The following is a 13,575-nucleotide window of genomic DNA, read 5'->3' as shown; positions in this document are numbered from 1 at the left end:
AGTAGGTATAAACGCTATTGTTTCTACTCTTCCTCCTCAGCTATTCAATCCGCTTATTTTTAATATCAAAATCAATCCTTCACCACACGTATGTCTGATTTCTGCGAGAGCGAGCAAGAACAAGGTTCGCAAGACTAGTATGTCTCTTTCTCCTGCTCTTCTTCCACTCACCTCCTCGGCATAGATGACAAAAGCTCGCGAGGTACCGGATATGCTGTCTCGGAGGCCACGTAGGATATGCGAAAGAACAACGCGATGTCCAGCATTCTGCGAGATCCACTTCCATGACCTTTTCCTCAGGTCTCTCCAGGTAGACCCAAAATCGCACAATGACCGCTCCATGTCCTCCAGGGCTTTCAGTGCGCAGTCCAGCCATCGAAATCGAGCAATGTCATATCCATGTTGTTCGACTCCAAAAGAGTGGCAGAAGCGTAGCATGCTGCTTCTCTCGTAGATCTTCCGCATTTATAGATAAAAAAACAGCGCACTTGGCCTTAATGTGAGCGTGCTGCTCTTCTTCCGACTCAAACACGCAACGGCAACAGTTCTGAAATACACAAGAACTACATTCATGGTCACTGTCCAGCGTTCAATGCTATGTCATTCCCACCAGCCTTAATACAAATTTAAAACCGGCGTCTTTATGGTGATGTCTTTGTCAGTGTCATCGATTCTGGTCATGACGTATCGCCCCAGTACCACCGACCGCCAAGATGTCCCTAGTCCTAGGGGTATAAGATGCTGTAGAGGCTGCGAGCCTTCTATCTACCCACAACCTACCCTGTTTCATCAAAAATCTTGAGAAAAATGGCTATGTCGTCCGGTCCAAAGTCTTCCTCGAGTCCAGCTATGTCTGCGCCTGGAATCAACCCCCAAAAAGACCGACATGTTTGCGGCCTGTGTTCAAAAAATTAGGACGACTGGACTCATGACACTTCCTGGCTGAACCCCCCTCTTTCATGCCAGAAAGCAGTCCAACGCTCCAGTCATGAAAGCAGTGGAAGTTGCGAGCCTCTTCTCCGCTAAAATCCTTCTCTACTTGATCAAAATACGCATCCTAACCTCTCAAGTCGTTCGTTTCAAGAGCATGAAGTGCAGAAGACGTGTATGTTTCGTCCTTCCGCCCAAAAAACATGATACCATTTGTACATGTGTCCAAAAGAGAAAATCAACAACGAAATGTCTCTTTCCAGACAGTCGTCCTCTCTTCTATACCACGTGACAGAGGTCAGACTTAGGATATAAACGGCGTTCGAAGCTGCTAGCTTCTTCTCTCTTCGAAGCTTACTCTTTTTTGTTGAAAATTAGGACGACGATGGCGCCATGTCGTTCGATTCAAAGTGCAAGCGCAGGCGTCCATGGCTGCTCCTTCGTTCGACTTCCGAAACAATAGCAGCCTTCATGTACGGGTTGCAGTATCCAAAATAGGCATCTGGAAAAACGATGTTCGCTTCGGACAGTCTTCCTCACTTCTATACCAGAAGACAGTCTCGTTCTGGGGATATAAAACGCCATGCAAGCTGCGAGCTTTCTCTCTTCCCAAACATTCCTCCCACATATTAAAATGGATTCGTATTAGGCGCATGTCTTTCGACCCAAAAGTCTCGTCTGGACTCTACCATGCCTGCTCCTCCTTCGACTTCCAAAACTACAAGGGTTTCTTTCTACGTCAGATATACCCAAAAACACTTTACGGACACAAGTAGGTCCGTTCCTGGGGGTTCTCCTGCCTTCTACATCGAAATAACTGTCGCATATGAAACCTGGTCGTACGAGATATATGACTGTGTCTTCTGGAGTGCATCTACTTCATCAAAACATTTGGGACCTAACGCATGGCTCTGAGACGCTTTAAAAAAACACCCCTGACGAGATTGTATGAGAGAGGTCGAAGAAAGAGAGGAATTGAAAGAGAATCAGAGGCTAACCATATTGGAAAGACGAAGTTCCTGGAAACAACAAAAGCGTTCCCACAACATCACATGAGAAAGAAGTGCTCGCGCTGCATAAACAAGGCGACGCAATCAGAATGTTCTCGGTGGAGAACTAGAACGTGTATAAATACTGCTCTCGGGTCTGCCTTACCCTTCTCGACCACACCTCCGCTACTGGAGTCTAAAACATCTGATGACATGATGGCATGAGTGGGTCTGTCTTTCTGGGGCGTTCTCCAAAAACCAAAGTCGGGCTCATATGAGAGTTCGCTGCTCCCGCGATTCAAACTCGATCGAGATAAAGGCGATGTTCTCGGCGCAGAACTGGAACGTGTATAAATACTTCTCCAGCTTCTGTCTTTCTCTTCTCTACAACACTTCCGAATCTAGAGTCCAAAAATAAAGAGCGAGGGACATTGATGGCTGCGGCCCTGCTCTTCCCCTCGATTGTTGTCTAAAACCCTTGACCAATAACTTCATGGAGTGCGTTGCTCTCGTTCACCAAAACTTACGGTGGATCATGTGTGCTCTTAGCGCAGGACTGGGACCTGTATAAATACCCTTTGGGATTCTTGTACTACTCTTCTCTCCAACACCTCCAGTCTTGGAGTCCAAAAATCGGCATCGGCAAGACCATGGTCTTGGCTTGCTCTCTTTTCCCTTATTATTTTCCAAAAAGTATCAATGACAGCGACATGGCGTGCGCTGCTCGTTCACAGAATTATTGAATGCGATTTCTTATAGTGATGATGATGATCGTCATCATCATCGTCAACTCTCAAATGCCCCAACCACACGCCATCAATACTTCCCTACTATCGTACACATGCGATCCAACTTTCCTTCTATACCCAAACGATCCACCTCTTCACCCAGCCCCTCCCCATCTCACCCCTCCTACTTCGTCTTCGGCTTAACCTGAAAAAAACTACTCATCTTCTTCATCCCACTCGTATCCACCTTCTTCAGCGCCTTAACCCCCCTCCCCTCACTCTTCTTCTTCCTCTCCTCATCCTCCTTCTTCCGCTTCTTCTCTTCCCTTTCCGCAATCTTCTCATCGTCTTCTTCAATCGCCCTCTTCCGGGAGATATTGTCTGATATGCTGCGTAGAGACAGCGCTTCGGATTTTAGAGCGGAGATGGCGGAGAGGTGGGTGTCGAGGGGTGTGAAGCGGGGGGTTAGGAGGGCGAGTAGGGGTGTGCGGAGGGGTGGGGGAATGTAGGAGGAGAGAAGGTAGGTTAGGGATGTGCGGAGGCGGAGGAGGTGGGGGATTTCGGTGGGGGTTGTGAGGGTGGGTTTTGAGGGTGCGTCGTCGGGGGTTGTGATGGTTGTTGTGACGTTTGTTTGTGAGTCTACTGTTGTGCTGTTCTCCTTTTCTGAGTCTGCGCCAGGCGTTATTGTGGTGGTGTTTAATGTGCTTTCCTCGCGCTTTATGCTCATGATAGGTATCTCCAGGGCTGTCTTGATGAATCTCTCCTCCATCGACGGTGGCAATCCTTTCTTGACCATGCGTTCGGCTTTTGAGAGAAGGACTTCGAGCAGCTTAGGGTGCGAAAGGCGGTACATGGACTCTTCGCCTGCGTCGACTGTGTCACATATCCTTCGCATCTTGGTCTCTATCATAATCTTGAGGGTGGGGTATTGTGATAATAGCGCTTTCCAATGTGGTGAAGCGGATGAGAGTGCGTCGAGGTAGTCGTCGAAGGCGAGAAAGTGCTGTTTCGTGTCTTTTGCTGACTTTGGTGTGAGGGCGGGGAGGATGAGGAAGAGGATGTCGACGGGTGTTGCGAGGAAGAGGTCGGCGGATTTTGTGATGTAGCCGCTGCCTATCCGTGAGGCATCTGCTTCTTCTGTGGTGTCATCCTCGCTCTTCTCTCCTGTTATCAACCAACTCTTGAAGTCTTTCTTCGGCGCAGCGATGCGCGTGAACTCGTAAAAGCCTTTATCAGGGCAGAAGTAATATCGTGATGGTGTATCATTTGCGGGGTTGTCGAGGCTGACTATGCGCGCGTCTTTGGAAGTGTCTTTTGGTAGAACGAACAGTTTCGGGGGGTTCGATGTGCTTGCGGGCAGCGGTTTGGCTGTGGTGGTAGGTTCGGGCGTGGCCTCTTTAGGCGTGGCCTTTGCGGGTTTCGAACGTGTGCGCGCCATTGCAAGGTGTCTGCTGGTCCAATACAGTATTGAAAGTGGTGTATCCAATTCGTGGTGGAAGTGAAGTTCAGGCGCGTCGCGTGGGCGCAACCTTACACGCGCAATCCCTGTCACGTCACGGTTTCGGATTAGATTAGTCTGGGGTGAACCACAGTCCGGTGTCAACAAACGCTACGGGGCCGGGCTATGCGCTTGTGAGTCCTGCCTGACGATCGACTGTTTCCCATCTTGCTTTTCCCGCTTTCCAGTATTGGCGTTGCTATGGGCCACTGCGAGATAGCGCATCCTGTATTGCACCATCACAACAATGATCGTGCGGGAGAGCCCCAAGTCAAAAGGTAAGTCGCCCATGTGAGTGTGCCGGGCATGCGCTGACTCTGTGACAGTCAAGAGCAACCAGCCCAACTGGCCCCCGCAGTCGCCCGTCGAAGCCCTTCTCAGCTCGCCATCCGGCCGTAAGAGGTACGAGAGCCGCCGCCAGCGCGACTCAGCATCGCCATCCCCCTCGAAACGCCGCCCAATGTCGCGCGGAGGTGTGCCAGCCGGCAGCGACGGAGAGGAGGATGAGGAGACGCTCCAGCTGCAACTCCAGGCCATCGAGGCCAAGCTGAAGCTGAAGGCCCTGCAGAAGAAGAAGAACGAGTCTCAGGATCTGGATCGCAATGGAGCGTCATCACGAGCGAGCATGGCCACCAGCATGCGCAGAATCGACCTGCCGCGGCCCGAGACAAGACAAGAGACCGACGTCGAGGTACCACGATCACCAGTCCGGATGCGACAAGCGCCAACCGAGCCGAAGAGTCCTGCGCGCGTCATGCTGGGCATAGACAAGGGACTTACAGCCCGCGACGTTAGTCTCAAGCGGCCGGGAAGTGCTGTCAGCGGGCGCATGTCGCGGCTGGGCTCGTCGAAAGAGGCCGAGCCACCCAAGATCAAATCCTTCAGTGAGCGCATCGCAGAGAGCAGGAACAAGGAGAAGGAGCGCGAAGAGAAGGAAGACAAGGCCGAACAGAGACGGAGCAGGGGGTTTGGGCTACAGAACATCGAAGCGCTGAAAGATCGGCCGTCGCTATCACGAACCAGCTCTTCTCAGAGTACCGACACCAAGACCTCGCGCGACATGCCTCCGCCGGCCTTGAGGAATCACAGCCGAACGCAAAGTTTACAGAACCGTACATTTGGGGGTCCGCCCACTCCAAGACCAGGCTCCACACTATCCTTCAGGCCTGAAAGCTCACGCCCAACCTCGTCCTCTTCCAAGGCCACGTCTAGCAGCTTTGGCTCAACACCGACCGCCACAAAGTACGCCGAGATCTCGTCGCGTGACGAAAGCGCCGATGCTCCTAGTTTCGAATCATTCTCTGGTCTACATCTCAAGTCGAGAGAAATGCAACACAATGTAGTCACCCGCACCCTGGAAGGCAAGACAGTCCTCACTATACCTCAACTCTTGAAGACCGTCAAGGCGCCAGAGTATGATCCGCCGGATTGGGAGAACGATTACGTTGTTCTTGGGGTCATCTGCTCAAAGTCGACACCACAAAATTCGAAGAACGCCGCGAAGGACCAGACCAAAGGCAACCAGGACAAGAACTTAGACCAGAACGGCAAGTTTATGGTCATCCGTCTCACAGATCTCAAATGGGAGCTCGATCTTTTCCTGTTCGACACTGGCTTCTCACAGTTCTGGAAACTCCCTCTCGGTACACTTGTTGCTATCCTCAATCCGGACATCATGCCACCACGGAATCGCGACACCGGCAAATTCTCACTGAAATTGTCAAGTTCCGACGACACCATTCTTGAACTTGGGACAGCTCGAGATCTAGATTTCTGCCATGCACAACGGAAAGACGGCAAAGAATGCGGTCAGTGGATCGACGGTCGCAAGACTGAGTTCTGCGAGTTTCACATTCAACTTCAAGTCGACAAGGCCAAGAAAGGCCGTATGCAAGTCAACACCATGACCGGATTTGGTGGCGGACCAGGTGGTGGCATGTTTGGTCGACGAGGTGGCCCAAAAGGTGACGAACTCAAGAGGGAAGGCAAATATCACGACAGAGAACTCCACGAGACTGTCTACATCGCACCACGGCCCGGCGGCGCAGCCAAGCTCATCGACCGCGACCACCAAAACTGGGAAGGCGGGGCAGGCCGAGAAGATCGCTTCCGCAAGCAACTCGCCGAAAAGGAGAAGGAGAGGGAGCTTGCAAAGAAGCTCGGCACGATGGGAGACGGCAGTACCGGAGGCGACTACATGAAGCTCAAGGGCGCTGGTACACAAAACCTCCCCGCAAGAGGCTACACATCGTCGCAAGGTTCCTCAGGCGCAAAGCCCGACAAGCCAGCCGACGTAGACTTTACCAGTCTACTTAACCGTACGTCAGCCGATGTTTCTTTGGCGCCTGTTAAACGTAAACGAACAGCATCGGCGAAATCATCCAATTCGAGCGACCCCGTCGGCTGGGGCTTCAAGTACGGCCGTATCCCATCTCCGAAGAAGGACACCTCTTTCCCTTCTGCATTCCGCGGTACACGGGAAGCCAGTCCAGCAAAGAAGAAGGCGCGTCTCTTGCTAGCTGGAAAAGGCATCCGCGAGCCAGGGCGCGAGAGTCTAGGTGGTCTCGACGCCGGCCTTATCGCTGCCATGGACGACGACGACGATGACGATTTGGAAGTAGTTTAATTCTTTTGGAAAACACTAGGGGAGGCATACACAAAAAAACATGAGGGGGAGGGCGTTTGGGTCACAACAGCTCGCTGATTGGCTAGAGCTAAGCGAGTAACGGGGTGCATTTCGACTTTTCTGGGCTGATGGATACCGAAGGCTTTAGCGTGGAGCGAAGCCGCATTAACGACTTTCCTTTTGTTTTACTTGTACAATATTATACCCGCTTTGTTACGCTGAATCATATACTGCGTTCACTTTACCAAGATTCTGAAATTGGATAAACGAAGACGCGTGAGGGATTACTGACTATACCAACGCGACGCACGTGCGACCACGCCATTGAAGGAAAGAGCAGGACCACCAACTTCCAAACTCAACTCACACCAACATGGCGGCCCCAGACTCTAATACCACGGACAACAAAATCTACGCTCTAATCAACTACGAAGACCCCTACGTCCAACCCCTCATCATCGCCGCCCTCAAGAAGCGCTTGCCGAAATCGTGTTATGAGTTGATCACTTCATCATCCCAACTCCCCAGCCCTTCATCCCACCTCATCCAATGGGTCCAATACGAATCCATCGACTTCGACCACCTCATGGAAAACTCCTCCAGTAGTCTCGCCAACGCCTACATAATCCGCAAAGCCCTAATCCGGAAACACTACCTCAGCACCACCATCGCGAATTGGATCACCAAGTACCCGGATAGCGTACTCAAGAAACACGTGAAACCGAGTGTGGAGTTTGAAGTTGATTACGCCGAGTTTTTGGATGATGCATTGGTGGAGGCGTGGGAGTTGAAGGAGAGTTGGGCGCGGAATGAAAGTTTGGGAGAGGGGGAGGAGGAGAAGAGGGAATGGTGGATTCTGAAACCTGGGATGAGTGAGAGGGGGCAGGGAATCAGGTTGTTTAGCAGTGAGGAGGAGTTGACTGAGATTTTCGAGGAGTGGGATCCTGAGAGTGATGATGAGGAAGAAGAGGAGGAGGAGGAGGATGCGAGAAGTGACGCCGGCAGCGGTATTGGCAGTAAGGGTGAGGGAAAGGGGGAGAAAGAGGAGGGAAACGGCATCATAACATCACAACTCCGCCACTTCATCGCACAACCTTACATCCACCCACCTTTACTCCTCTCCCCTCCGAACGCCGCCTCTTCAGAATTACGGAAATTCCATATCCGGACTTACGTCCTCGCCACATCCGCTCTGCAGGTATTCGTCTACCGCCCCATGCTCGCCCTCTTCGCTGCGCGTCCCTACGTCCCTCCTTGGGACGACGTGTTGCAGGAAGATCGCGATGAGGCAATGCGAGCGCATCTGACAAATACGTGTTTACAAGACAGTGGGGATAGGGAGGGCAGTGTAGGGTTATTCTGGTCTCTCTCCGACTCTTTACCCCAACAGCCCGAGGGGGTGAAGTTGGATGTGAGGGAAGACTGGAAGGATAAAGTATTCTCGCAGATCAAGGAAACCACAAGCGCAACGTTTGAAGCTGCGGCGAGGGGGATGTCGATTCATTTCCAGCCGCTGCCTAACAGTTTCGAAATCTTTGGCTTGGATTTCATGGTGGGCATTGAACCGGATGGCGAGCTCAATACGTATCTACTAGAGGTGAATGCGTTTCCGGATTTCAGGCAAACGGGTAGCGAGTTGAGTGGCATGATCGAGGGGCTTTTTGAGGATGTGGTTAATAAGGGGGTTATGCCTTTCTTTGGGGTTGGCGCAGAGGATGGAAAGGTGCAGGAGGGAGATGACGGGATGGTCAAGGTCTTGGATATTGATCTGGGACGGCGGTGAGGAGGATATCTTGTGGAGAGGAGATGGGATATCACAGCATAGCATGGTCACAACGAATAAGTTTGGTCAGAGTTATCACTCGTATTTTCCTTGATCTATACTACGTTCCCTTCCATGTCCTCCCATTACCATCGACTCAACCGCCAATCGCCGTAAACCAGCTCAATGTCTGATCGTCGAAATGACTCACAAACATCAAGTCACCGTATACCGTGATCCCGCAGTCAAATCCATATTCCCTACTTACTAACTAAGTTACTCTGGTCAACGCACATGTGCGTGCTGTCCAGTAAATGTCCCAGAGAAAACACCGATTACAATGCCTTCTCGGCAAAGAAAGGTGTCCACTACCCTTCAGTACCAAACAAACATTAAAGGCCGTCAGTAATGCGAACCTTTTCGTAATGTAATCGTGGGTATCCTGATCCTGATCCTCGACTTGAATAGATCGAAGAACACAAAAAGCAAACGCTCGCTATGCAAACAATCAGTCACAAAGGACCTGATGCAAAAGAGGAGTTGGGAACGCTTGGTGATGGCATCTCAACACAAGCTACGATGAAGACTTGTTCAAGACGAACGGGCTGGGAGGGCCGTTAGATGTTGTCAATTGACATGGATGAGGTGGAGTGCTCACTGCGAGCCCGCTTGTCTGCTGCCTCGCGCTCGAGCGGCTCACCGCTGCGCTTCTTGGATGTCTTGGTGGAGCTGCTGGAGCTGTGCGCTGACTTGACACGCGACCATGAATCAAACGAGATCTCTGTTACTGTATAAGCGGGAGTTTCACTGGCGAAGATTGAAGAGACTTACCCTTCTTGAGCTTGCGGGTAGTAGGCGGCGGCGATGTGAGCAGCGATGGTGTTGGGACGGCGTTCTTGCCCTTCTTGCGGCTCGGGGTCGCGACGGACGCATCAATGTCGGTGGTCGCCTCCTCGTCGTCGGTCTCAATACCGTTTGCGCGGTTGCGCTCTTTGATTTCTGCTTGGAACAGAAGACGTGGTTTGATCGACGAACGGGTAAGCGGGCGACGAGCCTCATGGCCAATCTGGCGACGGACTTGCTTGTCATCGGCGGAGAGGTCGTCGTCTTCCTCTGCCGCTGAGGCGCCGGAGGGTGCGTCGTCGTGGAACTTGCGGAAGACCTTGCGACCTCGGAAGATGTATACCATGCCTTCGTCACGGTCGACAGCCGCCTCCATCTTGGCAGTCTTTCGGTCGACGACCTTCCTTGACTTTTGGGGAGCAGCCTTTGCCTTGCCCTTGCCCTTGACGGTGATGAATGGGTTGTCTTCAGTCTGGGCACCGGGGGTGGGTACACGCTCCTTGGAGTCGGTGTAGATGGGGATCTTTTCGGTGTTCTCGTCCATCTGCTGGGCGAAGCTCTCTAAAGTGTAGAGGTTCTTGGTCTTGCGGCCCTTGCGCGGGGTCGGCATGGCTTCGTCGATGGTTGAAGGTCGGTTGGCAGGGAACAAGACGCGGGCGGTCGAGCTGACGTCTTCGATGCGACGCTTGCGCGGCGTCTTTGCGGGAGTGGGGAGCATGCCCTGTGGAGAAGTTAGCATGTTGGTCGCGAGAGATGTCAGTAGAGGCGCTCGGCACTCGACGCGGTTGTTTGTCAACCGCACCGGGCCCAGGCGGTCACCTCAGGTAACATACAGGAGCCATGTTCGCAAACAGGGTGCGCCGGGACGAGCTTGGTGCAGCCGTGTCGGAGTCAGAGTCGAGCGGGTTGAGGTCCAAGGGCGCGCGACGGGTCGAGCGTGGGGAGCGGAGGTGTTGGTGTTGTGGGGATGCAGGCGACGACGGGGGTGAGAGTGCAAAGGAAGCGTTTGCGCGGGCTGCAGAACGCTTGGAGTGAGAAGAGGCCGTTGGCGTGATGTCGCGCCTGGTCCGTGGGCTAGGCCGCTCCTGTTGGTGAGTGTGAGCGTCGTGCTGGGCGGCCACTCTGCGCGATCGGCGCGGTGAAAACGGCTCGTAGTTGTCTCCATACAGCGGCGCGGGCGGCGTGTGGACGCGGCGGGGCGGGGACGGCGTGCGCTCCATGTTGGGTGGGATGATGCGCGTGTTTGTTTGGAATAGGGCAGTTGTGGTGTTGTTGTAGCAATACAGGGCGAATTGTGGGTATCCAAAATCAAAACAATGCCACAGCAAGCTCGATGTCGCAGCGCCTCAACGTTGGGATGATAATGGAAGCAGTATCGATATGCGCGGAAGTGGAGATGGCGGTAGGGCTGGTGATGGTGAAGGTGAAGGACAAAGCCGGGTGGAGACAATGGGCTATGTCACGACGGGGAATGAAGGAAGTCGCGAGGTTGGGACGGCAGGTGCAGATGGCTGGTGCTCCTTCCTTGGCGCAACGCGGAACATCAACAAACCCCTGCTAACCGCTGGCCCCGCCAAACCAAATACGTCAAACACGCCAACGCCTGTCAGTCGACAATCAATTCGTTCAGACAAGCCCGACACAATACACAGCACGTTAACACAGCATGGACCCGCCAAATCTGGGCGCGCTCGACCTCTCCGACTCGGACACAGACGCGTTGTTTGACACGCCCGCGGCACGCAAGACCAAGAAGCAGACAAAAGATGCGGACAATGACGCAGCAAAGACACGGTCAAAGGAGTCGCATTACACGACAGAAGAGGCGCGCGAGGCAGCATTGCGCAGGGAATTGGAGAGCATACGAAACGTGAACAAGGTCATCGAGGGCGTGGTAGAAAGCCTGCAAAAGGCCAAGGACAACATGGCTGTAAGGGACAATAGTAGAACTGCCGCAGTCTCTAGACTGACGATGAATAGACTGTATCACGCACCGTCCAGAACGCGTCTACCTTGCTCCAAACATGGACGCGCATACTTTCCCAAACAGAACATAATCAGCGTCTAATCTTGAACCCGCAATGGCAGGGCGCGTCGCAAGATTTGGTAGATATCGAGGAGGAAGAAGTACACCGCCAGCAGGCTGCACAACGTCGGGCAGCAGAAGAGCAGGCGCGCAGGGAAGCTGCAGCGAGGAAGATCGAAGAGGATCGCAGAAAGGCAGAAGCAGCTCCGAGGGCAGGCACACGAGGCAGAGGCAGAGGCGTTCGACCACGGGGTGCCTCGACATCGTCCACAGGGAACTATATCGGTGTGGGTGGACAGACAGGACGCGGGGTCAGTCGTAGCGACTCACGAGGTCGAGCCGGCAGCGGCATCGGACGAGGGCTCCCGCGGGGACGAGGCAGAGGCTTGGGTTGATGGGACTGCACACACGCCTTCGCCTCACCTCGAACGCATACATGAAATACCCAATCGACATATACACCTAAATCGTATACTTCGCAGTCTGGTGGTATCGAATGCTGAGGTCAGCATAATTTATCGTGCAATTTCCGGTCGCCTCACTGAGTTCAACTCATCTTACCATCGCCGGGCATCCATAGCTTATCTTACCACGGCACTTTCCCCCCGAACAACCGCGACACGAGACCTCAAATCCGTACCTGCAGCTCGATGCAGTTCACGGGCCGTTGGTGATGCGGATGCGCTTCTCAAAACGGCAAGGTCTGAGGACCCCACTTGTCGTCAGTTGGACCCCGCCGTACAGTTACTTGAGATCTTGCGACGATCCGGGGATTTAATAGATTCTGCTTTTCCTGCCCTTCGACCTGCTTTCTATTTCTCCTTCTCTTGCTTTTTGCGATCCTGAACTTCTAGATCGCGCAATGGAGGTCCCGACAGCAACGTCGCTACGCGACATCTACCCTGAAGACGCGCTCCCGGTCGAGACAAAGCGATGGGAGAGCCTACTCGCCAAGTTCAAAGAGCTCTATGGCAAACAAGCAGACTTTGTCGCTAGGAGTCCTGGACGCGTCAACATCATTGGCGAGGTAAATTACCTGCAAGAAGTCTATTACCTGTCGCTAAGGATTGCAGCACATCGACTACTCCCTGTACGAGGTCCTGCCCATGGCCATTACCGCCGACTTCATCATGGCTGTGGCTGTGCGACCATCTGAAGAGAAGCCCCGTGTACGGATAGCCAACCTCAACTCCGAGAAATTCCCCACCCGCGAGTTCGACATTCCCGAGGGAGAGATCCCCATCGACGCTACCGAGCATGAGTGGACCAACTACTTCAAGTCTGGACTGAAGGGTGTATCACAACTACTGCAAAAGAAGCGAGGAAAGTTCACATCCGTCGGCATGGACATTGTCTGCGATGGCACAGTACCCAGTGGTGGTGGCCTCTCAAGTTCAGCGTCCGTCGTCTGCACAAGCTCTTTGGCTGTGCTGGCTGCTAATGGCGAGGAGAAGATTGACAAGACCGAATTGTGCGAGCTTGCAATTGTCTCTGAGCGCGCAGTCGGTGTCAACTCTGGAGGGTGAGTCTTACCTGGCTTTTGCATTACCATAGCTGACAAGTCGTAGTATGGATCAAGCAGCCTCCGTCTTCTCCCTCCGCGGTTCGGCCCTATACGTATCGTTCAAGCCCAGCCTAAACTACACAAACATCGAGTTCCCCAAGACCGACCCCGAACTCGTCTTTGTTACCGCTCAGAGTTTCGTGGCCGCCGACAAGCACGTCACAGCTCCCGTATGCTACAACCTGCGCGTCGTAGAATGCACACTAGCAGCCGTTTTCCTAGCCAAAGCATTCGGTCTAAAGAAGGAGCTCCCGACAGACTCCTCGCCCCTCGGCGTCAGCCTCCGCGGCTTCCACGATACCTACTTCGAAGACAAAGAGAACGTCTCCGACAACACCAAGATCTCCGTGTCAGACTTCGAAACGCAACTCACGAAGCTTATTCAACACACCGAAGACTACCTCCCACAAGAAGACGGCTACACACGCACACAGATTAGCGGGCTGTTAGGAATCTCAGAGGAGGAACTGAACGAACGCTACATGTCCAAGTTCCCCGTGCGCGCCGAGAAGTTCATGCTCCGCCAGCGCGCCTTACACGTCTTCACTGAAGCCCTCCGCGTGATCAAATTCCGATCGCTCCTCGCATCTCCCCCATCAAACGACCGCG

General features: G+C 53.3%; 4 protein-coding genes across 4 annotated transcripts; 2 read left to right on the top strand and 2 right to left on the bottom strand.

Moving 5' to 3' along the window:
* Positions 1–2,831: 2,831 nt before the first annotated feature.
* On the bottom strand, positions 2,832–4,085 carry J4E92_004572 (uncharacterized protein; the record flags this gene model as incomplete). The annotated part of the gene is made up of 1 exon (XM_051495962.1): positions 2,832–4,085. One exon carries the CDS (start codon positions 4,083–4,085, stop codon positions 2,832–2,834), a length of 1,254 nt encoding a protein of 417 aa, XP_051353802.1.
* A 307-nt stretch (positions 4,086–4,392) lies between these two features.
* Positions 4,393–6,771, top strand: J4E92_004571 (uncharacterized protein; the record flags this gene model as incomplete). Its single annotated transcript, XM_051495961.1, has 2 exons — positions 4,393–4,423; positions 4,472–6,771. The coding sequence occupies 2 exons, from the start codon at positions 4,393–4,395 to the stop codon at positions 6,769–6,771; spliced, it is 2,331 nt and encodes a 776-aa protein (XP_051353801.1).
* A 373-nt stretch (positions 6,772–7,144) lies between these two features.
* Positions 7,145–8,554, top strand: J4E92_004570 (uncharacterized protein; the record flags this gene model as incomplete). The annotated part of the gene is made up of 1 exon (XM_051495960.1): positions 7,145–8,554. The coding sequence occupies one exon, from the start codon at positions 7,145–7,147 to the stop codon at positions 8,552–8,554; it is 1,410 nt and encodes a 469-aa protein (XP_051353800.1).
* A 596-nt stretch (positions 8,555–9,150) lies between these two features.
* J4E92_004569 (uncharacterized protein) lies at positions 9,151–10,596 on the bottom strand (the record flags this gene model as incomplete). The annotated part of the gene is made up of 3 exons (XM_051495959.1): positions 9,151–9,314; positions 9,365–10,097; positions 10,210–10,596. 3 exons carry the CDS (start codon positions 10,594–10,596, stop codon positions 9,151–9,153), a joined length of 1,284 nt encoding a protein of 427 aa, XP_051353799.1.
* Positions 10,597–13,575: the final 2,979 nt, after the last annotated feature.

Source organism: Alternaria infectoria, assembly GCF_024043175.1.
Source record: "Alternaria infectoria strain BMP 0036 chromosome Unknown scaffold_6, whole genome shotgun sequence".
Lineage (NCBI taxonomy): Eukaryota > Fungi > Ascomycota > Dothideomycetes > Pleosporales > Pleosporaceae > Alternaria > Alternaria infectoria.
This window is presented reverse-complemented; position numbering and strand designations above follow the sequence as displayed.